General features: G+C 34.4%; 15 protein-coding genes and 4 pseudogenes across 19 annotated transcripts, besides 2 other annotated features; 10 read left to right on the top strand and 9 right to left on the bottom strand.

Annotated features, from left to right (window-relative positions):
- Positions 1 to 26727: part of a mobile genetic element that runs on past both edges of the window.
- TVAGG3_0450640 (uncharacterized protein) lies at positions 84 to 323 on the top strand (the record flags this gene model as incomplete). The annotated part of the gene is made up of 1 exon (XM_051234608.1): positions 84 to 323. The coding sequence occupies one exon, from the start codon at positions 84 to 86 to the stop codon at positions 321 to 323; it is 240 nt and encodes a 79-aa protein (XP_051104338.1).
- Positions 642 to 1205, top strand: TVAGG3_0450630 (uncharacterized protein; the record flags this gene model as incomplete). The annotated part of the gene is made up of 1 exon (XM_051234607.1): positions 642 to 1205. The coding sequence occupies one exon, from the start codon at positions 642 to 644 to the stop codon at positions 1203 to 1205; it is 564 nt and encodes a 187-aa protein (XP_051104337.1).
- On the bottom strand, positions 1590 to 2648 carry TVAGG3_0450620 (organellar and viral DNA polymerase type B; the record flags this gene model as incomplete). The annotated part of the gene is made up of 1 exon (XM_051234606.1): positions 1590 to 2648. A coding segment is annotated over one exon (1059 nt), but the record flags the coding sequence as incomplete, so codon positions are not given.
- Positions 2667 to 3209, bottom strand: TVAGG3_0450610 (organellar and viral DNA polymerase type B; the record flags this gene model as incomplete). Its single annotated transcript, XM_051234605.1, has 1 exon — positions 2667 to 3209. The coding sequence occupies one exon, from the start codon at positions 3207 to 3209 to the stop codon at positions 2667 to 2669; it is 543 nt and encodes a 180-aa protein (XP_051104335.1).
- On the bottom strand, positions 3290 to 5120 carry TVAGG3_0450600 (organellar and viral DNA polymerase type B; the record flags this gene model as incomplete). Its single annotated transcript, XM_051234604.1, has 1 exon — positions 3290 to 5120. A coding segment is annotated over one exon (1831 nt), but the record flags the coding sequence as incomplete, so codon positions are not given.
- On the top strand, positions 5213 to 5686 carry TVAGG3_0450590 (uncharacterized protein; the record flags this gene model as incomplete). The annotated part of the gene is made up of 1 exon (XM_051234603.1): positions 5213 to 5686. One exon carries the CDS (start codon positions 5213 to 5215, stop codon positions 5684 to 5686), a length of 474 nt encoding a protein of 157 aa, XP_051104333.1.
- TVAGG3_0450580 (uncharacterized protein) lies at positions 5705 to 6160 on the bottom strand (the record flags this gene model as incomplete). The annotated part of the gene is made up of 1 exon (XM_051234602.1): positions 5705 to 6160. One exon carries the CDS (start codon positions 6158 to 6160, stop codon positions 5705 to 5707), a length of 456 nt encoding a protein of 151 aa, XP_051104332.1.
- Positions 6222 to 26727: part of a mobile genetic element that runs on past the window's edge.
- Positions 6914 to 7441, bottom strand: TVAGG3_0450570 (protein of unknown function, DUF4107 family; the record flags this gene model as incomplete). The annotated part of the gene is made up of 1 exon (XM_051234601.1): positions 6914 to 7441. The coding sequence occupies one exon, from the start codon at positions 7439 to 7441 to the stop codon at positions 6914 to 6916; it is 528 nt and encodes a 175-aa protein (XP_051104331.1).
- TVAGG3_0450560 lies at positions 7670 to 8546 on the bottom strand (annotated as a pseudogene). Its single transcript has one exon. A coding segment is annotated over exon 1 (877 nt).
- On the top strand, positions 8804 to 9451 carry TVAGG3_0450550 (protein of unknown function, DUF4106 family; the record flags this gene model as incomplete). Its single annotated transcript, XM_051234600.1, has 1 exon — positions 8804 to 9451. The coding sequence occupies one exon, from the start codon at positions 8804 to 8806 to the stop codon at positions 9449 to 9451; it is 648 nt and encodes a 215-aa protein (XP_051104330.1).
- TVAGG3_0450540 (uncharacterized protein) lies at positions 10715 to 11179 on the bottom strand (the record flags this gene model as incomplete). The annotated part of the gene is made up of 1 exon (XM_051234599.1): positions 10715 to 11179. The coding sequence occupies one exon, from the start codon at positions 11177 to 11179 to the stop codon at positions 10715 to 10717; it is 465 nt and encodes a 154-aa protein (XP_051104329.1).
- TVAGG3_0450530 lies at positions 11499 to 14582 on the top strand (annotated as a pseudogene). The gene has a single exon. A coding segment is annotated over exon 1 (3084 nt).
- On the top strand, positions 14602 to 15687 carry TVAGG3_0450520 (integrase core domain containing protein family; the record flags this gene model as incomplete). The annotated part of the gene is made up of 1 exon (XM_051234598.1): positions 14602 to 15687. The coding sequence occupies one exon, from the start codon at positions 14602 to 14604 to the stop codon at positions 15685 to 15687; it is 1086 nt and encodes a 361-aa protein (XP_051104328.1).
- TVAGG3_0450510 (organellar and viral DNA polymerase type B) lies at positions 16014 to 16958 on the top strand (the record flags this gene model as incomplete). The annotated part of the gene is made up of 1 exon (XM_001300237.1): positions 16014 to 16958. The coding sequence occupies one exon, from the start codon at positions 16014 to 16016 to the stop codon at positions 16956 to 16958; it is 945 nt and encodes a 314-aa protein (XP_001300238.1).
- TVAGG3_0450500 lies at positions 18980 to 19676 on the top strand (annotated as a pseudogene). Its single transcript has one exon. A coding segment is annotated over exon 1 (697 nt).
- Positions 22508 to 23342, top strand: TVAGG3_0450490 (organellar and viral DNA polymerase type B; the record flags this gene model as incomplete). Its single annotated transcript, XM_051234597.1, has 1 exon — positions 22508 to 23342. A coding segment is annotated over one exon (835 nt), but the record flags the coding sequence as incomplete, so codon positions are not given.
- Positions 24499 to 25061, bottom strand: TVAGG3_0450480 (annotated as a pseudogene). Its single transcript has one exon. A coding segment is annotated over exon 1 (563 nt).
- Positions 25380 to 25640, bottom strand: TVAGG3_0450470 (uncharacterized protein; the record flags this gene model as incomplete). The annotated part of the gene is made up of 1 exon (XM_051234596.1): positions 25380 to 25640. The coding sequence occupies one exon, from the start codon at positions 25638 to 25640 to the stop codon at positions 25380 to 25382; it is 261 nt and encodes an 86-aa protein (XP_051104326.1).
- TVAGG3_0450460 (uncharacterized protein) lies at positions 25686 to 26120 on the top strand (the record flags this gene model as incomplete). Its single annotated transcript, XM_051234595.1, has 1 exon — positions 25686 to 26120. The coding sequence occupies one exon, from the start codon at positions 25686 to 25688 to the stop codon at positions 26118 to 26120; it is 435 nt and encodes a 144-aa protein (XP_051104325.1).

Below are 26727 nucleotides of genomic sequence, written 5' to 3'. Positions count from 1 at the left end.
ATAATAAGACTTCTCGTTCTTGATTTTGACAAGCTCATTTTACATCGGTTAAAGTTTTAATTTTGTTTTTTATCTGCAGTCAAATGACTCAGACAAGCCCTACGGACAAGACCCAAGGGGTCATAGATGTTGAAGCATTGAAGAAAGAAATTCGTGAGCAAATTTTATCCGAACTGAAGGAACAAAAACAAGAACAAAAGCCAGAGAGACCAAAGAGAAAACTTAGTGAAAAACAACTTGCTGCATTAGCTGCTGGAAGACAAAAGAACCCACGTTTGCTGGCGAAGAAAGCTAGAGAAGAAGCTGAAGCAACGAAAGAGTAAATGGTTTATTTTTATCCGAATTAAATGTATAGACAAATACCTTTATCTGTTGCATTCAGTAGTGAAAACCCTGACGTCAAAATAAAGGGGAACAGAGTAACGTTTAAGTTTCCAACAGACTGGATTGTGAACATAAATGAAGAGAAGTACATTGGCATAACATCTATGTATATAACACGTGCTTTCAGAAAGGTTGACTTTATACTTCAAGTCGAGATAGAAAATGACGAACAGTCTTTAAGCGCCCAAAACATTCACATATACAAATACTTTAAAGACGATACAACATTGCAACAATGTATGATTTCATTTAATGAGATGTTCGAGAAAAAGTTCAACATTGAAGTACAAACTTTACAGCCTTTACGTGAGTTTCTTGCACAACTGAAAGAAGAAGGTAGTCAGCCACAACTTATAGACTTTCATTATGAATTTAATGAAAATGAAGATGGAACACATGACTGTCAGTTTGTTGTATTCTCACCATTCAATGAAGTAGCTAAAAAGAAAAAAAATCCATTACGTATAAGATTTCAAATCTCTGAACCAAGTGATGATTTCAAGAATGTTTTCAATTATGATGCAATGCTTCCGAGGAAAAATGAATTTTCAAAGATTGTAACACCTGGTATTTGGGATAGAAAGCAAGCTATATTATATTCAAACTTAAGTAAGGGAGTTGAAAATGAGTTCATTGGTCATACAAGAACTTCACCACTTCCTAACCCTAAATACTATAAATTAACTGGCTTCAATCGTGAGTTTTGGATAGACATGTTCTCCACTCATGACCATAACTGCCCAGTGTTCTTACCTCCAGACCATAAGGACTGTCTCTACATTGAAGCACAACTCTTAAACTCTACCATCGCAGTATTGTAAAATCTACGCTAGCTTTATTTTTATCACGAATGACCTCATTGCTGACCTCATTCATGACCTCATTGCTGACCTCATTGCTGACCTCATTCATGACCTCATTGCTGACCTCATTCATGACAAAAATAAATGACCTCAGAACTTCAACTTACGAATAAAGCTTGTTTTAGTCGTTATTGAGAAGTTAAACTTTTCAGCAAAGCAAGGACTAGAAGACTTACATAAGTCAAATCCAATCTCTTGACCGTCATAAAGTGCTTTATATAACTTCATAACACTGAACTCAGAGTCTTTGTCAAATTTTCCTTGCGGAACCATTAAACCTTTATCTTCATCATAGAAACACTGAACAGAGTCAGGAAACATTTCATTAGCGGTTAAAGCAATAACATCTTGCTTCACGCCTTTCATTCTGCAGTGAAATGCAACTTCATTTAAATCATTCGTGAGTAAGTCTATGTAAGTCTTCTTTCCACAAAATATTGACTTGTATGCTAAACTTTGTTTATCTTTTGTGATTTCTGCAAAGTCGCTATGAAATTGACCAAGGTTTTTACCAATGAGAACTCTTCCATAACGTTTCTCAAACTCTTCAGCTAAACGAGGGATATCTTCATTGTAGAGATGCATACTGTCCGTATCGCTATAAAAGATGTCCATTCCTAAGTCCTCAGCAGTACAGAATACTTCACACATTATTCTCTTCGACATAGACAGAATGTTAACACCAAGTGGACAGAAGTTAAAGTGTCTGCAAATGCTTTTCGTTAGCTTGAAAATAGTTTTATCTGAACCATCCAAACCTTCGAACTTCACTATATGGTTGTAGTTTCTGATGGCATATCTTATAGCATCTTTGTCATCTACTATGGTTATTTTTGACTCAATAGGAGATAGAATAGTTTTGCCATAAATACTGTCCAGAATGAGCTTTATATTTTCTTGCAAAGGATTTCCTTCTTTCTTATACTTTAACCTTAACTCAAACAACTTCTTTACTTCATCTCTTATTCTAATATCTCTGTTTCCATCGTAATAGTATCCTTGCAACACTTCACATTTGACACCTTGATATTTTATGAGGTCTTGTAATGTTATATGGTCAACATACATTAAACAGCAAGTGTTTGAACTTCTGGGAACGTTAAGTTCTAGATTTAGTTCAGGGTCACAAACTATTAAAGGAAAGTGTCTATGTATACCAATCTCTGTTATCTTAATGAGAACAAAGAAGCCAGACATAAACTTTTCACCAATGGGTTCCTTTTGGTCGTCATCGAATAAATGCTTTAACAAATACTCTGTGCTTAACATCTCATCCTTCAATACTTTTGGAATTCCTTCTAAAGTATAAAGTCTTGCTATAGCGGATGGATATAATGAAACAGCGTCGAAGTCAGCAATGAGTTTCTTTTCGCTCTTTTGTTTAATGTTATCTGACAACATACATCTTCCACCTTGAATTCAGCGTGAAATAAATTCTCTTGGTTTATTTGAGAGGTCATAAAGATTTCCATTCGGGAAGTACACTCTGTTCTCAAATAATTTGTTAGCAATTGAACAAATACTAACGTAGTCATAAACGTTTAAATCAAATTCTTTCAATATGTCATTGCGGAACTTAACAAAACCTTCTCTTAAAATTCTTACATCTTGTTTGCAATAAAATGTGCTATACTTTTCTAAGTCGAAGTGGTTTTCATCTATTCTGCAACCTTTGATGGAATCTATGTTTTTCATGAATGTATCTGCATCCTTGACAAACTTACATGCTTCAGAAATGACACCAGTTCTGTTGTCATTTGCTAACAAAACACTGCTGTAGTAGTTATATGGAAATACTTCTTTCGGTCCTGTTTGTAAGTTAAACATAGCAGGAAATAGTTTAAGCTTCTTATTTATAACACTGTAAGAGTCTTTTATAATAATTGCCCGTCCTTTATATAAGCCAGTTATTTGCATTGTTCGTGAACCTTTAATGATGGGAGTTCCTTTCACTTCTGTCATGTGTCTTAAGATGAAGTTTATGTCATAGCTGAGGTTATGGAAATATATTAAACTCTTGTCAGGAAGTCGTTCCAAAAATTCTGTTGCACAGTTCTGACCCCAAATGCTTTCACTCACTGAACCATCTTCACTGTCGTAACAGATGTTAAAAGCTTTATGAAAGCCGTCTGTGCTACACTCAAAGTCAGCAAAGAAAACATGCTCAGGAATGAACTTACATTTAGCTTTATTTACTTCTTTTGACTCTGCTTTCTTCTTCAGTTGTACACAATACTTTGGAGCATATGCCAAATCTTTAAATGGTGCAAGGTTCTGTTTATATAAGTCAGTCGTATATGTGAAAAGTTCTCCATAAGAAATAGGTTCGAAATATTTGCACTCCCACAATGTTTTCATAACATCCCATAACGGTGTTGTTCTATCCATGCGAACTACATATTTATCTTCTCTCTTTGTATAAATCTTCATCTGTTTCTCAATGTTCATTCCACCACAAGCTTTGAGAATTTCTTTGTAATTTCTGACGAAATATGTTGTCATTGGAAGTCTTTCATTTAGCATGTAGTGGTCTTCAACAAGAAGTAAGTCAATAGTTCGAACAGTTTCACATTCTTTTGGTATGTATCTCTTTATTTCATTATGTCTTGAGTCATTGAAGTAACCAATGGTAACATTAAATGCTATACCTGTTGCGTCAGAAATTTCTTGTACTTTACTTTGAGGAAAGTCTCTAACACGAATGACTTCTCTCATGTGGTCAATAGTTTCTTCATTTACTCCAGCCTGAATGCAAGCATAAACGAAACAATTGTCCTCTGTCATAAGTGTTGCAGTTCTTTTGTTCAGTTCATTGAAGATTTGGTAGCGTTCAAGATTTATAGGTAACGTGCAAAGATACTTCCAGAACTGACCGCTTCTCTTCTTATAAAACTTCTTTTCACCAAGGATTTCATTCCAGAAGTCATCTATATCTTGTTTATCTCCTGTTTGTTTAAGTCTGTTCAATAATCTTTTCTGTCTTTCTGTCAGTGTGCTTTCATCTCTATATGGTCTCTTTTTTGGTTTGCCTTTCTTTACATCTGACATCGTTAAGCCTTCATATTCTGTTAAATCATACATCTTTATTTCAGTAAGATTCTTTATGTTTGTCAAGAAGAAGTCATAGTGCATTTCAACAATACCTGCGGCATTTGCTTCTATCTCTGATATAAAGTTCTCCTTCAAGAGCTGATGTAGTAATGTTCCAATATTATTGAGGTTTAACGTAGAACATTCATACTTTCCACCAAGTTTATAACATACCATCCATCTTTGTTGGGAGTTTATTTTAATCTTCTCTAAGAGTCTCATGAAAACCTTACCGAAATGTTTGTGTAAGTAGTCTCTGTTTGGTTCATCTAAAGCTTCGATGTTAAAGTCAATGAGTCTATTGCCTGACTTCACATTTCTCTTCCTATTCTCTTCATCTTTCTTTAACCATCTCTCATCTTCTTTTGGTTTGTCGTCAATGGAACGAATGACATTATTAGCTTTGCGAACTTGTTCTATAGCACTTTTAAACATCTCTCTTCTCTGTTGTTTCAGTGTGTCGTCTCTCTTTCGTGTTTCACCAACGTTTGCATTTGTTATGTCAAACATTTCTCTTCTTACTTCATGAGGTACTGAACGTCTATGATATAAGTCAATAGCAACGTCATTTAAAGGAAATGCTCTTGCATGGACTTCGTCCTCGCCGCGTTGCGGCTTTATGAACTCATGAATTCTATCATAACTTATTGCACCATTGTAGTCATTGAGGATGTCAGCGAGTGCTTTTTTGTTTGTTGCGTAATGCTTTGCAACATCTATATTAGCTTCTGTAAGAAGTTGTTTTATTTCCGAGTGTTCTAACTTAGACAACTTCCGATACATCTTTAGTAGGAAATAAAAAAATATTTTTTTGAAAAAATTAGATTAGATTTTTTTTAAATTATTTTTCAAAATAATTTAATATTTTTATTATAATGAAACACATGCAAGATTGCAAGTTCTTTTCATACAATGCTCTCGCTACTGCCATCAAGAATGAGTTCAATAATGCTTCAAACGTTAATGTTATCTTTAACAAGAAGTTTGTGAAAGAATCTAAGTTTGGTCAGTATGTCAGACCATTAGCTATCGTCATTGACCGCAAACGTTATACTTCACAAGAGTTAGCAGTAGTTTTGAAACAAAAGGGTTTCTTCGTGAATGTCAAAGATACTCATTATACTGTTATAAAGAACTCCAACATTGACTTCTTCAGTATTGCTATGAATCTTTCCGAACAGAAAGAATATAAGAAGGGTGAAACAAATGTGAAATATTATCCTTCATCTCTGAAGACAATAACGAACAAAGATGTTATACAGAAATTCTTACCAAAGGTTGAAGAAGCTTCTATTGACATTGACGAAGGAAGTGAAATGGTTGAAGAAATTGACCCTGACGTCATTTAAGCAAAAATATATTTTTGGTTAGTCTTCCTCTTTGAAGTTATCGAAATATTCTGTTATTTTTTCCTTCAGTAATGTTAAGTCTTCTTTGAATGTAAGTATTGTGCAACCTTTGATGTCATAGTGTGTTTGAGGAAGAGTACTTTTGACAATTTCCTTTATTTGCTCATTCGGTGTCATTGAAATCGGTAAGTTTTCACGATAGAACCAATTTCTGTCAGATTTGTAAATCTTAGCTAAGTCATAAAAGCTCTTGTTGTTTCTTCTGACTAAATGCAACATAACCATGTCACTGTCTTCTTCTTTCTCCAACTCTTCAGTATATATCATATACTTATAACTCTTTTCCTTTCCTTTTGGTACTGAACGTGGTATTCTTTTCTGTATGCTTTTGTCTTTGGATTCAATGACTTCATCTTTTGCTTGAAGTTTCTTTTCCATCTCTCCACGTTCTGCTTTATATAGTTCATCTAACATCATGAAAATATAACAAGCATAACGAGGTGAAGCCCACATTGCTACAGCATTTACTAAAAGTAGTTAGTATACATATCTTGGGTACGGTGGCATTGCGTTTCACTTTACCAAACTTAGCTGTTTTGACACTTTACAAAACCGTTAACGTATATTTTACAACACAAACGACAACACTAACTTAACATTAAATATTTACAAAGCCGCCAACCACTTCACCTCACTAATGAAAAAATAAACGTTTTCACAAACGACTTCACTAATGTAAAAATAAACGTTCTCACTTACAAAAGTATTGCAACTCCTCCCATTGCTGTGCTTCACATAACAGCTCATAATCTTCTGACTCACTTTCTTCTTCATATAGGTCAAAATCACTGTCAAAATAAATGTTAGTAAGTTTTGACAAAGCTAATGAAACACGCTTACCGTTTGTATCTATTGCTTTTATATATCTCCCATTATGTTTGTTGTCATAAACGCTCAAACTAACTTTACCCTTTCTCCCTCGTATCTGATAGAATGTATTTTCACGAGGAACGAAGAACAAGTTCTTGAACTCATGACCGTTGTAGTTTGTTATCTCAATAGTTTTCGTCATTACATCCAAAATAAAATAAAAATAATTTTAAAAAATAAACTTAAAAATTAATGATATCACCACCCTCACACGTATGAAAACATAGCACAAAAATAAATTTAGGGTAGAAGGGTAGATCTAACCTCATTTCTAACCTCATTTCTACCCTGTTGAATTCATTGCTTTATAACTCTCTTCCTTGGTTTCTTTTTAGTTGCTTTCTTCACGTCCGTCTCCAACTTGACTGTCTTTCTTCTTCGTCCGTAATGATACCAGTTACTTCCACCAGTCAATGGGTCAAATGGTCTTTCGTAAGGGTTTCCATACATTCCATAGGGACCATACGGAAGAACTACTAGTGGAGAAGAAACATTTTCTTTAGTTCCATCGACTCTATTTAAATGCATTGTTTCACCTTTCATCTGGTCATTAAAGTCTTTTGCGTGTTTTGCAGACTCATCGTCCTTTCCTAAAGCATTTTCTGACTCAGTCGCAACCAAATTGGATGCTTTATTTATGAGCCCTATTTTATTTAATCTTAACTTCTTTGCAACCCAACCTCCAATCTTCCCTTTATTTGCATCTAATGTCTTTGAAACCCTTCCTCCACTCATTTTATTTACTGCGTCATAAGCTCCAAGTGCTTTTGCTCCAAATGCTAATGCTTTTGTTCCCATTGCGCCTAAAGCTGCCCAAGCTACCATTTACACCATATTAAAATCATCTCTCTTCAATATTATCTCATAAAAGTTCTCGTTACTGGAGAAAGTCAATGAAACATAAGCGTTCTCACGGGCTTTGCCCTCACCGCTTTGCGGTCTATCTAACTTATTTCTTATATCATCTATACGCTTCAAAATGTCTGAACAATTGCTAACATCTTCTACAACAGTTATTTCATCATGAATGACCTTCAAGAACAAGCTCATTTAATATGCTATTAAAATCATCTCAATAATGAGTCCATCCTTTCCATCTTTAGGTAGCACAACATCTTTCATTGAAGAAGGTTCGACAAGTCTTATGTTAAACTTACTGACAAAGTTTGTTATACTATAATGCTTCGGCGGCGAATACATATAGTTTGAAAGACATAATATAGATTCTTCAGCAAATTCACTTATACTGGATTTTATAACAATGTTCTCACGAGACCAAATACCACCAATTGACAATCTTGTAAGCAATCCTGCTGAACCTTCACTGTAAACGTCGATGGTAACATTCCACGAAGGTCATCTATTGACATCGTTGAGTCACTGAATTTAAATATTTTCTTAAAGCAATCGTCATTATCTAACCATGCAATAGCTTTGAAGTTTTCATTCGAATATACATCTGCTTCATTAAATGTAAAACCTGACTTCTTTGCAGAGACGACTTTAAAATCTATTGAGTTTGTTTCAAAATTATATGCTATGGTAACTTCTGAAGGTAATGGATGCCTTCCGCAGTCAGTTGTTCTCTCACTACCGTTTGAAGCTTTGTGTTAAAAACTTTCATGTCATCTCCTGTATCTAAGTTCACATACACAGCAACAGGGAAACTATCTTGCTTCTTTGTTTCATCATTATATCTCAAAACATTAAAGTTCTTCAATAATATTGTTCTTCCTGCTGGAATACTTCGAACCTGTCTGATTTCAATAGCTTTCTCACCTCCTACATACTCTACCCAGTGTCTTGGATATTCATAAGTATACTGACTTTCTTGAATTTTGGTTGGTTTCATCATAACATGTTCATAGTATATCTTTATACTCTTGTCAGTTAGACTCGGTGCTATGTTCTGAATATTTCTGACTTGCATTTTTAATGGAGATAAAATGAAGCATTTAATACATGACGTAGATGAAGACATGAATGAAACTACAGACAAACTTAACTCTTCTCTTATTCTTCCTTTCAGCAAAGATTATGAATTCTGTTCAAATGGTGTGTATTTCTATTGTGGAAAGATGGGTTCAGGTAAAGACATTTAACCTCATTCGTCATATACTCATAACAGAACGTTTAGGAAACGACTCATATTATGACCAAATCATTATATCAGCAACTTCAGACTCTATGGATTCAACAGCGAAAACATTTATGTCAAAAGTTCAAGCCTCTGTCGTTAAAGTTCCAGACAGTGAACTCATTGAATTTCTTCAACGTTACATTCGACGTAAGAGGAAATATTATGCCATCGTTGAATTTATACAGTCAGGAATGCAAAAGACTTCTGAGGAGATGGAAAGAATTATTGACAAACACCACTTACGTCAGTACTCAGGAGTTTACGATATGAAACGACTGACAAACTACATTCTATCAAAACTTTCAAAATACCCCTTCAAAAAATATCCTTCAAACACTCTGCTCGTTTGCGACGACTTCGCCGGAAAAGGTTTAGTTTCAAAGCCTGACTCACCATTAGCTAACATCATAACTAAAGTCAGACATTACCATTTAACTGTAGCAATACTTATGCAAACATGGAGGTTTTTAGCTTTAAACATAAAACGTCTCATAACTGACTTCGTTATCTTTCAAGGTTTCTCACGTTATGATATTGAACTCATTTGGAAACAGTCAGGTATAACATTACCTTTTGAAGAAATTTGGGAAGCATATAAGTCTCTCATCTCTCCTCGTTCATACCTTGAGATTCATATCATGACTAATACCATTAAAGTCAAAAATATTCCATGGGAACGACCAACATTATTTTAAAGTTAACCTTCAATTGACTGATGGTAAACAAATTCCATGCATCTCTGTCGCCATTTCTGTTAATATTTTTGCTGTCATTCATATCATCCACTTCCCCATCCGTTAGCTTTTGAGGATATGCGTTAGAATAGCTGTTCTTAAATGAAGGCTTTTCACCTTTGAGAGCATAAACTCTATAACTTTCTGCATACTTTATGTTTGAACCTCCTGAGCCATCATTGACATAAATTTTTATAGGCTTCCACCCTTTGTTCATATTCCTGCTTCTTCCCTTTGCTCTTTTGTTCAGTAGTTCTACATCTTTATACACAGCTCCTGTCTCAGTGAATTCAACAATATTTTCATTCGTTAGCTTTACATTCAAACCCTTGTCGAGTATATTGTTCATTTCATACATATAAAAGGTTTTTATTCTATATGAAATGAGAAGCAAATCCATCTTAGCTGGTGCCGTTAATGTTCCAATTGAACCAACATCAAATGTTGACTCACGAACGACAAACAATATTGTCATAAAGAACTATAGTTCGGAGTGTTTGAAAGAAAAAGAACCAGAGCTGAAATCCGTGAATTTAAACTCAGCTTCAAACGCTAACGCTACATCAGATGTTAAGTTAGAGTATCCACCACTGGACCAAATTCTTTCAAGAGAAGCCAACGACAACCCTTACACAAATGTTCAAACAAATCCTTCAGATAACGTAGACCATTACCTTCTTCAGTTATACCAAACAATTTTACTCAAAGACGATAAGAAGCTTTTGACAAATCTTATAAGCAAGAACCAAATAATTCTAACAAAGGAGGACCTTGAAAATGTTATCTCACGAATAACAGGGAAACAATGTGTCATTGACTATCTCGACCCTGAAATCGAATGCTGTGGTCAAACTCCACTATTCATGAAAATAGGTAACATCCGCATCATTGAAACACCAGGAACTACAGGAGTTGAGTTTAAGTATAAATATTCGAACGAGTATACAAAACTTTCAACAGAATATAAACTTTGCTTGAAATATGTTTTAGTAAATTAAAGCAATTTGTAATATCTATCCAAAACTTCTTCAACAGTATCGAACTCATCTTCATAATGCAAACCTAATCTTATTGACTTGGTGCAGTTTTCACTAACACAATATAGCGCTTTGCGCTCGGCGCCTTTGACGCCTTTTTCTGTTCTCTTGACTGACATAACTAACTCATTTGTTTCATCAAACAGCAACAACCAAAGTTCATGACCTAATACATAACATTCATACTTTATATTTTTAGCTCTGAGTTCTCTTGTAAGCTGTTGCATTTAATATTTTCTAAAAAGTCAACTTCAACAGTCATTCGCACTGGTGCCTTCAGTTCTACAGGCTCGCCTTGAAAGTCAACTAGTCTGAATTGCATGTCTTTCAAATTATGAGGACTAATGCGAACCCATTTACCTAAATGAGTTGCTATGACAGGAACGTTTGGAATGAACATTGAATTGACTGCATAACAGAAGGATTTATATTCTACTGAACCTTTACTATTAACTCCTGAAATGCCTGTGACATTAGCTATTTTAGACTCAATGTACAAACAATTGCCATAACATACGTATGGAACAGATTTCATCTCAATCGTTTTGTCAACACTTTTCAAAGGAAATGTCATATGGTATGCTCCTAAAAGAAGTTGAACTCTATGACTCATTCGTGTTATCTTGAACTCTTTCTTGCTACTGAACTTCAATGTTCCCTCAGAAGAGAGTTCGACATCTATGTTGTCAATAGTTTCTTCATTTATGAGAGTATCTATGACTCCAGCAATTTTATCTATTCTGTACTCGGCTCTGTTAGGAAATGTTATAACACTTCTTTTGTCATCTATTTCAATCTCTATGAAATCTGTTTCATCTGTTATGACGAAAAAGTTGCGATAGTATTGAAGTCAACAACTCTGAAAGCAAGCGCTTCATTCTGAAGACCTAAGTTTGTTTGTAGCTTTACTGTCCCGTATTCGTTTGGGTCTGTACTTTGCAAATAGAACAACATTTTATTCTCATTAAAATATGACTATTGCTGCATATGCGTATGAAACAAATGAAGCAAGAAGAGCACATGAATAGTAAACGAAAACTCAACTTTAACCGTTGAAGGCAATGATTTAGTCATTGACGATGGAAAAACTAAAAAAGTCATTGATTTCGATACTTTTAACACTTATGACCCATTCATTACAACAAGCAAGGTTCCCATCATAAATGATGGAACGGTGCAATATATAAATTCTACAGTAGATGCCTCATTAGTGAAAGTACTGAATGTTCTCATTGAATTGTTAAAGAGCTTTCGATTTGACGACAACATTAAATGCCTAAAGAATTTAGTCATGAATGAGAAACAAATTCTCGGCGTTGCTGGTAGCAGTAATGATGTACACCTTATGACATTAGAATATTATAACGAACATAAAGATGAACTGAAAGGAGAGAAGGGTGACACCGGACCACAAGGACCACAAGGACCACAAGGAATACAAGGAATACAAGGAATACAAGGACCTCAAGGCGAAAACGGTTTGGATGGAAAGGATGGAAAGGATGGAAAAACTGCTAAATCATGGATATGGGACCTTATAAATACTGGTTTAACAGCTGCTTCATATGGAGTTCTTCAATACCAAATCGGAAAGATATGGGCAGTACTTGGTGAAGAAGCTTTAGATGACGTTAAAAATGCTTTGAACTTCATTTCAAATGGTTCGGATACTATTAAAACTTTATCTGGTTGGATGCAAGAAACAAGGAGTCAAATAGATACTGTAAGACGTATAGCAAACAATGCACGTACGGGATTGGATACTTTACGAGAAGCACAAAATACACTAAAGGAAGCAAATGATATTCTTGGCTCAGTATCAGACATGCATGAAGATTGGCTTAAAGGTATTGACAAATCTTTAAAAAATCACAGTCAGTCTATTGCTGACTACAAGAAAAGTATAGATTTTTTACATAGTGCTATGGACGTACATGATGGAAGCATAAGGAACTTACTTAATGCTAACAATAACTTACCAGGAACTATTAAAGCATTTATAAAGTCCTTTGTAAAACCCGGTGCTCTAACATTTAGGTCTTTGAGAGCAAGAGCATTGAAGTCAAGAGATGCAGAAACTCCAACAGAAACTCAGAAGGAACTGAAACAACAGAAACTCCAGAAGAACCACCAAAACCAACAGCTAATGAAATATTGTTCGAATATTTTCCAAGGTACTCTGTTCTCATTGCATACATTCAAGAAATACTTAAGAAAGCAGACTTGACTTTAGGAGATGATGAAAGTTCTGTATATCTTTCGTTCCAGTTTCAAATAGCAGAACTTTTGAGACAGATATGCTTAATGTATGACAACATCTCTGATTTCACAAGATATGATGACGACCATGACCCCGAACACGGTGAAGAAGAAGTTTTACAAACATCCATTAAGACAGGAAAGGTTTTAACTCAAAGTCTCATTATTGACACCAAAGATGGCGAAGTGGACGTTCTTCAAGAGCTGAAGAAAAATACTTCTTCGGGAGGTGGTGGTAGGCATGAACTTGAAATAAATGAGATAGAAGAGAAATTAGCCGAAAAAGCAGATAAAGAACATAAACACAATATCTCCGATATAAATGAACTTCAAGCTACATTAAATAATAAAGCGGACAAAAATGAACTTGACGCAATGAACAAAGTTTTGAAATCTCATAAACACAATATCTCCGATATAAATGAACTTCAAGCTACATTAAATAGTAAAGCGGACAAGAACCATGTTCATTATATAACTTCAGACGAACAGATTATAACGGACTACCATGGATATTTAACACGAAGTGATGAAGCGAAGACAAAAAATGTTAATGAAAGAAGATATAAATACATTCGTGCTAAAGGTTATGACATAAGCTGTACTGTACAGTATGATGTAGCTAAAGCACCAGAAGCATTTGGTTATACCGGTGAAATTTATGCCTCTACTTTCAATGTTAACGGTGTATTAGTTGAACCAAGATTTACATTGAGAGTTAAGGCAAAAATAACGTTTGAAGATGCTATTAAAAGTAAAGCTGACAAAGTTGAACTCGAAGCAATGAACAAAGTTTTGAAATCTCATAAACACAATATCTCCGATATAAATGAACTTCAAGCTACATTAGATAAAAAAGCAGATAAAGAACATACACATAAATCCTTCACTACTGTTAGAGCAGACGACATAATATTGAACTATACCTTGGTTCAAGTGCACCTTTAGAGAATCCAAGTACAAGCGTAAAAGATACACTAAACTCCTTAAATAACAAATGTATGAACATTGAAGGTCATGCCAGAAACTTTGAAGCACATGAACTACCAGCAATGTTAGATAAGAAAGCAGACAAAACTTATGTGGATGCAGAACTAACAAAGAAATTTTCGAAACCAGATACAATGACATTTACAACAGAAATTATAAATGGTGAACCAGCAACTCCATTTGAATTTGTTAGAGGTCTTCAACCAGATACTTTTGAATTTTTCTTGGATAATTCTATTGAACTAACATTACATTATAAAAGTGGAACAAATGCAACATTTCATCCGGGAGATACATTCCAAATGGTATTTAATGACATAAGTTCTTTAGAATATGTTTATAGAGTTATGAGCATATATGATTTAATATATCCTATAGGAGCTGTTTATACGTCTATGAATCCAATAAATCCAAACACTTTATTTGGTGGTAGATGGTATGAAATAGTTGACAGTTTTCCATTCTACACTAATACGCAGTCAATGAAGATGGGAGGTTCAAAGAAAATCGGTATTGAAAACCTTCCTTCACATATGCATAGGTTCAGTGGAAGAACATCTGTGGAAGGAAACCATTCACATTCAATAACAAAAAGAGGTTATATAAATCTTGCAGCGGGTTCGAATAGACAGGGAATGAACAGATATGATATCACAACTGACCCAGTAGATTCAAGCACAGGTATTTTCTGTGGAACTGCAGGAAATCATACACATGTTGTAGCTGGTATTACAGACCCAGCAGGTAATGGAAAAGATTATATGCCTCCTTATATAACAATGCACGCTTGGATACGAGTTGGTTAAACTCTTTAACTTTACATAAATGAGCTTGAAAGAAGTATTCGAACAACATCCATGGAGGTCATTTAAGAAGTTCAATGAAGCTGCAAAGAGTTGGGGATTTACTAACAGAGCTGAAGTGAAAAGGTTCTTTGACAAAAATGTTGTACATCAAACAAAAATAAACCCTTACGACTACTTTTTACCAATTTACTCCAACACTCCTGACGCATACCAATTTGACACTCTCATTCAAAGCAGAAAAGGAGGACATAAACCATTCCTCATCTTCATTAATGTTAACACTCGTAAAGCATATGCATATCCAATGAAAAATAAAGGAACTCGTGAAGTGTTAAGAGTTTTACAAAAGTTTGTAGCAGAACATAGCCCAAGTACTTTAACATCAGACCAAGACAGTGCATACCTCAGCAATGAAATCACAGATTTTCTTATTAAGCATAACATAACTCACTACACTACTGAAGACCATAACCATAACATACTCGGCATCATAAACCGCTTCATAAGGACTCTCAGAGATTTAAACCAAGAGCGAGACTTTACCGAAGAAACAATGAAACATTTCATCGAAGTTTACAATTCCTCAACACATTCTACAACAGGACATACACCAAATTCAATGACACAACAACAAGAAGAAAAGTATATACAAAAGAAACGAAGCCAAACACAAAATATCAGAAATTCAACACAATTTACCCTCATTCCTGGTACAAAAGTTCGTGTAGTTCTTGACGACAAACCGTTGACAAAGAAACGTTTAAGGTTAAGTCGAAATTATTATATCGTAGACTCTACGCAAGGTAATGGATATCTTATAAAAGCTGCTGACGACTCTATTGCGTTTTACCCTCGACATAAATTAGTTGAAAGTAGTAATGGCAAACTTGCTGAAACCATTGACGAAGCAAAGCGAGGAGTGGTTATTGAAATACTTGACTATAACATAAACGATGACACTTATAAAGTAAGATATGAAGGAGGCGTTGAAGATGTTATACCATCTAAGAACTTGAGAGAGTCGAAGCCAACACATCTGGGACCATTAGAGCGGGAGTACTGGAAAGACAAAAATATGCCAGAAAGAATAAGAAAATTCTTCTAAACTTTTTCATTAGATGTAAATCAGACATGAACGAGAACAGTCATGATATCATTAATGGTACCATTTATTTTTGTCATAAATTTACACCAAAAATAATGTTTAGGTGAAGAGGTGAGATCTCACCTGTTTTTTCACCTGTTTTTTCACCCGTTGAATTTTCATGAAATTTGGTCATTTTTCAGCAAAAATAATGTTTAGGGTAGAAGGTTAGATCTAACCTCTTTTCTAACCTGTTTTCTAACCTCTTGAAAATCATGAATTTTCCCCGAAATAAAAAATAAAGTTAGTTTTATTTTTATTTATTTTTTTATTTTGTATGTAAAGATATGATTTCAACAATCGGCACAACAACTATTCAAGCCACAACTACAACATCAAACTCGTTAGTCATGAATCCTACGTCAATGTTGGTAGAGATGAAAAACTTCATTCCTTCTTCATATACTTTTGAAACAGAAATACAAAGAATAAAGCAAGAACTTTTAACAAGTAATTTAGACTGTAGTGCGAAAGATGAAACAAATGAACAGTATCTTTATGAAATGCAAGATATCATAGACCATTTGCCTAAATTACCGGAAGTTCAGCAACAAAAACTAACTATTCCTGAATTCGATGAAATTGAAGTTAAAGTTACTGATTCAGTAGAAATAAAGAAGTTCATACGTAAAGTAAATTATGAATTCCTTGGTTTTCATTGCAACCATAAAGTTATGAACAAAGATTGCGACATGGTTTATAAAAACATTTCTGACATATATAAATCTGAGGAGTTTAAGACATACGATAACTTTGTTTCATTAGCTGCTGAATGTGTGTGGCAGATAAGAGATAAAGACAGAAGAGGCAAAGTATGGAATGGACAAATAAAACCAACAACTTTTGAGATGAAGAGAGCAATTGACGCCTTAGTTGTTTTAGCAGGTAAGGTTTCAGAATATAACGCAAAAATGAACCCGCAATGTTCTAAATGTAAAGCAGCAATGAGGAAATATAACTACTCAGTAAAAGAGATAGAAAGAATGAGAAACGATTACGCAGACTTAAAGAAAGAAGCAGAAAAGCCAGCAGAAGATAAAATGGACATGTTGACATTTCTGAACAAAAACTATCCAACAGCAGACGATTTCCTATTATCTGACGTCAAGAAGAAGTATAAAGATACATTCAATATTGTGAAAACATTCGATATCCTCAGCGAAGAAATAGAAGCTACGAAATTGTTTAGGATTTCAAATATACATCGTACAATTCATGTAAAACGCTTATAAATAATGAGGTGAGAAAAGAGGTGAGAAAAAAGGTGAGATCTCACCTCTTCACCTAAAATATATTTTTGCTGAATTCTGTATAAAATTCTGAGTAAAATGGCATATGGAACACATACTTTTTCAGTAAGGACATATGGGGTAGAAAAGAGGTTAGAAAACAGGTTAGATCTAACCTTCTACCCTAAAATATATTTTTGTCTGATTTACGCTCATTACGAAGAAATCTTGACAAAACATATACGAAGAAGTCTTGACAAAACATATACGAAGAAGTCTTGACAAAACATTTACGAAGAAGTCTTGACAAAACATTTACGAAGAAATCATGAAAATTCAAGAGGTGAGAAAAGAGGTGAGAAAAAAGGTGAGATCTCACCTCTTCACCTAAACATTATTTTTGCTGAAAAAAAATGACCAAATTTCATGAATTTCCTCATATGTTTGCTACCCTCGAAAAACCGAGGATAGAGATTCCGTACGAAAATCGTGAAAAAAACTCATGAAAATCGTAAAAAAAACTCTATGAAAATCGTAAAAAATTGCGAGTACGGTAGAAACCGTACTCGCCAAAACTCTATGAAAATCGTGAAAAAACTCTATGAAATCATATCTTTTATACAAGATAGAAAAGATAGAAAAATAAAGTTAGTTTTATTTTTTTTTTATTTTTTTATTTTGTATGTAAGAACAGGAAATGTTAAACATTGAGTTTGAAACAGTTAAAAAGATAGACAATAACACCAAAGTGGTTAGAATAGGTGATTTAAACGTAAGATACTCAAAGAAATACAACAAATATTCTTTGTCCGACATTATATCTCCATCTGGAAAGAAAACATACCATTGGGTTGGAATTGCTTCTACTCAGAAAATTTTGACAAGAAATCCTGAGCTTATGATATCGGTAAGATTCTATGGAACTACAGCATATCTCATTGACAAAAGTCTTATACCAGTAGTTTTGTTATGGTTAGACCCAGTTGTTGGATATAATTTCATAACTTATGGTTCATTCGATACGGAACGTTGCAGTGAAGGCTTACTTTACATCGTTCAGAAACCGAAGGACTTCAATACAAAGAGATATAAGATAGGAAGAACATATAATATAACTCAAAGATATGACAGTACAGTCAATAGAGTTAAGGTTGTGTTTGTAAATGATATGAGAGCTGCAGAAACAGAACTACTTGAAAAGTTTGAGAAAAGGTATGGTGCTCCCACGAAAGGTAAAGAAACGTTTGAAGTAGATGAGATAGATAAAGCTATAAAATTATTTGACGAAATTGCTGAAAAATACATGTAAAGCGTTTATTTTTGGTCTTTTATACAAGATAGAAAAAATAACGTTTACCATGTAAAACGCTTGTGGAAAAAAGAGGTGAAAAATTAGGTGAGAAAACAGGTGAGATCTCACCTCTTCACCTAAAATATATTTTTACTGAAAAATGACCAAAATTCATGAATTTCCTCATATGTTTGCGTCCCTCGAAAAATCGAGGAACGAGATTCCGTACGAAAACAGTGAAATTTCTCTAGACAGACTTTTTTCGGTCTTGCATAAAACTCTATGAAAACAGTGAAGAACAGCGAGTACGTAAAAAACCCCAGTCGCCAAAACTCTATGAAAATCGTGAAGAACAGCGAGTGGGAGAAAAACCCCAGCCGCCAAAACTCTATGAAAATCGTGAAAAATTGCCAAATGGTTTGAGAGGATATTATGTTCATAGACTTCTCGTAAATAATGTGGCACAATGGGCTTCACATAAAATATATTTTTGCTGAAAAATGACCAAATTTCATGAATTTTCATAAGATAGAAAAAATAAAGTTAGTTTTATTTTTTTTTATTTTTTTATCCGGAATGTAAAGACAGATATGTCAACAACAGAGAACACAACAACAGTTATAGTCCATGAAGCTATAAATGAAGAATACGAATACATACAATATAACAAACAACTCCGTCTCATTCGTTCGGTCAAAGACGATATGTACCAGATGCAAAGTATTTTGACAGCATGTTTTGCTCCAGATACTAAGGTTCCTAAAGACTGGTTTAGGAACCAAAGCACACAAGAACTTTTGAGCGAAGCACAGCGAGACATACTTTTTTCTGAAAATCGTGAAGAACAGCGAGTGGGGAAAAAACCCCAGCCGCCAAAACTCTATGAAAATCGTGAAAAATTGCCAAATGGTTTGAGAGGATATTATGTTCATAGACTTCTCGTAAATAATGTGGCACAATGGGCTTCAGCTCGCTATTCATGGTATGTTTGTAAACTTCTTGACGAAATTCATAGACAAGAACGTGAAGAGCTAGAGAACAAGCTTGAAGCAAAAGACAAAAGCATTCAGAAAAGAATACCACGTTCGGTACCAAAAGGAAAGGAAAAGAACTATAAGTATATGATTTATACTGAAGAGATGGAAAATGAAGAAGATAAAGATATGGTTATGTTGCATTTAGTCAGAAGAAACAACAAAAGCTTTTACGACCTTGCTAAGATTTACAAATCTGACAGAAATTGGTTCTATCGCGAAAACTTACCGATTTCAATGACACCAAATGAAGATGTGAAACAAATAGTTCAAGATACGTTACCTCAAACACACTATGACATCAAAGGTTGTACAATACTTACCTTCAAAGAAGATTTGCCGCTACTGAAAGAAAAGATAACAGAGTATTTTGACAACTTCAAAGAGGAAGAATGAAAAAAAAATCTAAGCTAATTTTATTTTTTTTATAAAATTTTATCTCATATGAAAGAACATGAATTTAGAATATTCGGAACTCATGACAGAAGAAGAGAACGAACAACATGTAAAAGATTATGCAAAATTTCTGAAGACATACAAAGCATTTAAACAATATCTAAATGCTTCTAAAGATTATGCAAAATTTCTGAAGGTATATAAAGCTTATGAAAAAGCGTATGAAAAGTTTATACATTGGGGAATTGTTGTAAAATATCCATATGAAGACTAACCAAAAATATATTTTTGCTTAAATAGCTTCAGGGTCTATTTCTTCAACCATTTCACTTCCTTCGTCAATGTCAATAGAAGCTTCTTCAACCTTTGGTAGGAGCTTCTGTATAACATCTTTGTTCGTTATTGTCTTCAGAGATGAAGGATAATATTTCACATTTGTTTCACCCTTCTTATATTCTTTCTGTTCGGAAAGATTTAAAGCAATACTGAAGAAGTCAATGTTAGAGTTCTTTATGACAGTATAATGAGTATCTTTGACATTCACGAAGAAACTCTTTTGTTTCAAAACTACTGCTAACTCTTGTGAAGTATAACGTTTGCGGTCAATGACGATAGCTAATGGTTTGACATACTGACCAAACTTAGATTCTTTCACAAACTTCTTGTTAAAGATAACATTAACATTTGAAGCACCATTGAACTCATTCTTGATGGCAGTAGCGAGAGCATTGTATGAAAAGAACTTGCAATCTTGCATGTGTTTCATTAAAATAAAAATATTAAATTATTTTGAAAAATAACTTAAAAAATCTAATCTAATTTTTTCAAAAAATATTTTTTTATTTCCTACTAAAGATGTATCGGAAGTTGTCTAAGTTAGAACACTCGGAAATAAAACAACTTCTTACAGAAGCTAATATAGATGTTGCAAAGCATTACGCAACAAACAAAAAAGCACTCGCTGACTTCATTAAAGACTATAATGGTGCAATAACTTATGATAGAATTCATGAGTTCATAAAGCCGCAACGCGGCGAGGACGAAGTCCATGCAAGAGCATTTCCTTTAAATGACATTGCTATTGACTTATATCATAGACGTTCAGTACCTCATGAAGTAAGGCGTGAGATGTTTGACATAACAAATGCGAACGTTGGTCATACTCGTAAAGCTCTTTCGCATGATGTTCGTCAAGAGATGTTTGACATAACAAATGCAAACGTTGGTGAAACAAGAAGAAGAGACGACACACTGAAACAACAGAGAAGAGAGATGTTTAAAAGTGCTATAGACAAGTTCGTAAAGCTAACGATGTCATTCGTTCCATTGACGACAAACCAAAAGAAGGTGAGAGATGGTTAAAGAAAGATGAAGAGAATAGGAAGAGAAATGTGAAGTCAGGCAATAGACTCATTGACTTTAACATCGAAGCTTTAGATGAACCAAACAGAGACTACTTACACAAACATTTCGGTAAGCGTTTTCATGAGACTCTTAGAGAAAATTAAAATAAACTCACAACAGAGATGGATGGTATGTTATAAACTTGGTGAAAGTATGAATGTTCTACGTTAAACCTCAATAATATTGGAACATTACTACATCAGCTTTGAAGGAGAACTTTATATCAGAGATAGAAAGCAAATGCTGCAGGTATTGTTGAAATGCACTATGACTTCTTCTTGACAAACATAAAGAATCTTACCGAAATAAAGATGTATGATTTAACAGAATATGAAGGCTTAACGATGTCAGATGTAAAGAAAGGCAAACCAAAAAAGAGACCATATAGAGATGAAAGCACACTGACAAATGACCAGAAAGCCATTTTGGAAGCTCTTAAGCAAACAGGAAACCCAGCACTTATAGAAAGCTTTTGGAAAGATAATGGTGAAAAGAAGTTTTATAAGAAGAGAAGCGGTCAGTTCTGGAAGTATCTTTGCACATTACCTATAAATCTTGAACGCTACCAAATCTTCAATGAACTGAACAAAAGAACTGCAACACTTATGACAGAAGATAACTGCTTCGTTTATGCTTGCATTCAGGCTGGAGTAAATGAAGAAACTATTGACCACATGAGAGAAGTCATTCGTGTTAGAGACTTTCCTCAAAGTAAAGTACAAGAAATTTCTGACGCAACAGGTATAGCATTTAATGTTACCATTGGTTATTTCAATGACTCAAGACATAATGAAATAAAGAGATACATACCAAAAGAATGTGAAACTGTTCGAACTATTGACTTACTTCTTGTTGAAGACCACTACATGCTAAATGAAAGATTACCAATGACAACATATTTCATTCGCAACTATATAGAAATTCTCAAAGCTTGTGGTGGAATGAACATTGAGAAACAGATGAAGATTTATACAAAGAGAGAAGATAAATATGTAGTTCGTTATGATAGAACAACACCGCTATGGGATGTTATGAAAACATTGTGGGAGTGCAAATATTTCGAACCTATTTCATATGGAGAACTTTTCACATATACTACTGACTTATATAAACAGAACCTTGCACCATTTAAAGATTTGACGTATGCTCCAAAGTATTGTGTACAACTGAAGAAGAAAGCAGAGTCAAAAGAAGTAAATAAAGCTAAATGTAAGTTCATTCCTGAGCATGTTTTCTTTGCTGACTTTGAGTGTAGCACAGACGGCTTTCATAAAGCTTTTAACATCTGTTATGACAGTGAAGATGGTTCAGTGAGTGAAAGCATTTGGGGTCAGAACTGTGCAACAGAATTTTTGGAGCGACTTCCTGACAAGAGTTTAATATATTTCCATAACCTCAGTTATGATATAAACTTCATCTTAAGACACATGACAGAAGTGAAAGGAACTCCCATCATTAAAGGTTCACGAACAATGCAAATAACTGGCTTATATAAAGGAAGGGCAATTATTATAAAAGACTCTTACAGTGTTATAAATAAGAAGCTTAAACTATTTCCTGCTATGTTTAACTTACAAACAGGACCGAAAGAAGTATTTCCATACAACTACTACAGCAGTGTTTTGTTAACAAATGACAACAGAACTGGTGTCATTTCTGAAGCATGTAAGTTTATCCGGGATGCGGATACGTTCATGAAGAACATAGATTCCATCAAAGGTTGCAGAATAGATGAGAACCACTTCGACTTAGAAAAATATAGCACATTTTATTGCAAACAAGATGTAAGAATTTTAAGAGAAGGTTTTGTTAAGTTCCGCAATGACATATTGAAAGAGTTTGATTTAAACGTTTATGACTACGTTAGTATTTGTTCTATTGCTAACAAATTGTTTGAGAACAGAGTGTACTTCCCGAATGGAAATCTTTATGACCTCTCAAATAAACCAAGAGAATTTATTTCACGCTGTATTCAAGGTGGAAGATGTATGCTGTCAGATAACATTAAACAAAAGAGCGAAAAGAAACTCATTGCTGATTTCGACGCTGTTTCATTATATCCATCAGCTATAGCAAGATTGTATACTTTAGAAGGAATTCCAAAAGTATTGAAGGATGAGATGTTAAGCACAGAGTATTTGTTAAAGCATTTATTCGATGACGACCAAAAGGAACCCATTGGTGAAAAGTTTATGTCTGGCTTCTTTGTTCTCATTAAGATAACAGAGATTGGTATACCCAGACACTTTCCTTTAATAGTTTGTGACCCTGAACTAAATCCAGAACTTAACGTTCCCAGAAGTTCAAACACTTGCTGTTTAATGTATGTTGACCATATAACATTACAAGACCTCATAAAATATCAAGGTGTCAAATGTGAAGTGTTGCAAGGATACTATTACGATGGAAACAGAGATATTAGAATAAGAGATGAAGTAAAGAAGTTGTTTGAGTTAAGGTTAAAGTATAAGAAAGAAGGAAATCCTTTGCAAGAAAATATAAAGCTCATTCTGAACAGCATTTATGGCAAAACTATTCTATCTCCTATTGAGTCAAAAATAACCATAGTAAATGACAAAGATGCTATAAGATATGCCATCAGAAACTACAACCATATAGTGAAGTTCGAAGGTTTGGATGGTTCAGATAAAACTATTTTCAAGCTAACGAAAAGCATTTGCAGACACTTTAACTTCTGTCCACTTGGTGTTAATATTCTATCTATGTCGAAGAGAATAATGTGTGAAGTATTCTGTACTGCTGAAGATATGGGTCTTCAAATATTTTACCAGGACTGCGATAGCATGCATATTTTCAATGAAGACATACCAAAGCTTGCAGCAGAGTTTAAGAAGAGATACGGTCGCGAACTTATAGGAAAGAACCTTGGTCAATTTCATTCTGACTTCGCAGAAATAACACCTGGAAAACAAAGTTTAGCATACAAGTCAATATTTTTGTGGAAAGAAGACCTACATAGACTTACTCACTAACGATTTAAATGAAGTTGCATTCCATGCACGTTGCAAAGGTGTCAAACAAGACGTCCTTGCTTTAACAGCAAATGAAATGTTTCCTGAAGCTATACAATGCTATTACAATGAAGATAAGAACATTCACATACCTGTTGGAACATATGACAAAGACTCTGAGTTCAGTTTAATGAAACTTTACAAAGCACTTCATGATGGTCAAGAGATTGGATTTGACTTATGTAAGTCATGTCAACCTTGCTTTGAAGAGAAGTTTAACTTCTCAATAACGACTAAAACAAGCTTTATTCGTAAGTTGAAGTTCTGAGGTCATTTATTTTTGTCAGCAATGAGGTCATGAATGAGGTCATTTATTTTTGTCAGCAATGAGGTCATTCGTGATAAAAATAAGCCGCTAGCGGCAAGGGCGAAGCCCATGTGGTCATTTACAATACTGCGATGGTAGAGTTTAAGAGTTGTGCTTCAATGTAGAGACAGTCCTTATGGTCTGGAGGTAAGAACACTGGGCAGTTATGGTCATGAGTGGAGAACATGTCTATCCAAAACTCACGATTGAAGCCAGTTAATTTATAGTATTTAGGGTTAGGAAGTGGTGTAGTTCTTGTATGACCAATGAACTCATTTTCAACTCCCTTACTTAAGTTTGAATATAATATAGCTTGCTTTCTATCCCAAATGCCAGGTGTTACAATCTTTGAAAATTCATTTTTCCTCGGAAGCATTGCATCATAATTGAAAACATTCTTGAAATCATCACTTGGTTCAGAGATTTGAAATCTTATACGTAATGGATTTTTTTCTCTTTAGCGACTTCATTGAATGGTGAGAATACAATGAATTGACAGTCATGAGTTCCATCTTCATTTTCATTAAATTCATAATGAAAGTCTATAAGTTGTGGCTGACTACCTTCTTCTTTCAGTTGTGCAAGAAACTCACGCAAAGGCTGTAAAGTTTGTACTTCAATGTTGAACTTTTTCTCGAACATCTCATTAAATGAAATCATACATTGCAACAATGTTGTATCGTCTTTAAAGTATTTGTATATGTGAATGTTTTGGGCGCTTAAAGACTGTTCGTCATTTTCTATCTCGACTTGAAGTATAAAGTCAACCTTTCTGAAAGCACGTGTTATATACATAGATGTTATGCCAATGTACTTCTCTTCATTTATGTTCACAATCCAGTCTGTTGGAAACTTAAACGTTACTCTGTTCCCCTTTATTTTGACGTCAGGGTTTTCACTACTGAACGCAACAGATAAAGGTATTTGTCTATACATTTAGTTCCAATAAAAATAAACCATTTACTCTTTCTTTGCTTCAGCTTCTTTAGCTTTTGCTTCAGCTTCTTCTCTAGCTTTCTTCGCCAGCAAACGTGGGTTCTTTTGTCTTCCAGCAGCTAATGCAGCAAGTTGTTTTTCACTAAGTTTTCTCTTTGGTCTCTCTGGCTTTTGTTCTTGTTTTTGTTCCTTCAGTTCGGATAAAATTTGCTCACGAATTTCTTTCTTCAATGCTTCAACATCTATGACCCCTTGGGTCTTGTCCGTAGGGCTTGTCTGAGTCATTTGACTGCAGATAAAAAACAAAATTAAAACTTTAACCGATGTAAAATGAGCTTGTCAAAATCAGAGCGAGAGTCTATTATATTAAATGACGCAAGAGGAATACAACATCCTTTCTATTACGTAAGTCAGAGTAAAGATGGTAAAATATACGTAAGAAAAAGAAAGGTTCCATTAGCGAATGCAGAAAGCGACAACATTAAGGTGCATGGCAAGGGTGAAGTCCACGAAGCCCATATAAAACCTTCTGTTCAAACTGAAAAGTCAATAGAACCAGAAGAAAAGAAGCCAGATGTACTTTCAATAACGAACCAAGAGCTTATTGCAAAGTTCGTGAATTTCATTGAAAAACAAACCGAGTCAAAGAACCCTGACCCACCAGTGAAAGAAGTTGAGACAAAAGAGAATGTACAGTTCATTGAAAATGTCAAGAAACAACTTCCACCACGAATGCCAAGAAGAAGAGTGAGAATAATGAAGTAAATAGATATTTTTATCTGAAGTAAATACATGCAGAACGAACAGCTAAACGAATTTACTCCAGCAGAGCATATTCATCAGATTCGCTCATATTTCGATATCATAGACAATGCAGTTCAAATTGGTGACACTAATAGAAAATATTCTGACGCAAAGATTCCATCACAACCTGGAACTGCTAAAGATAACACATGGGTAACATTCAATCTCTCACCTCCTGGTGAAAATATGTTGGACCTTTACAATACATTCATTACGTATAAAATGGAAGGTCAATTTATTGTAGATAAAGAAATTGGTTCAGGTTCCAATAAAACAAACCCACCAGGATTTTGGATTGGTTTCGATGACGCTTTTCTATGCAGTTGCTGGATATCAAATCCTTGCAAATGGTCGTATCGTATATTCTCAAGACAACGCAAGAGAAGAAGCATATATAACTTCAAACTCACAAACTACCGAACAAATAAAGAAAGTAGATGTTTTCTCAAAGACTCGACATGAAGATGTATGGAGTCATTCGGGAACATGCAGAACAGGACAAATTGTTAGTGGTCCAATTACAGCAGGAAAATCATTTGATTTTAAGCTTCGTTTAAGAATTCCTGTT

This window comes from Trichomonas vaginalis, chromosome V (genome assembly GCF_026262505.1).
Source record: "Trichomonas vaginalis G3 chromosome V, whole genome shotgun sequence".
NCBI classification, from domain to species: Eukaryota; Parabasalia; order Trichomonadida; family Trichomonadidae; genus Trichomonas; species Trichomonas vaginalis.
This window is presented reverse-complemented; position numbering and strand designations above follow the sequence as displayed.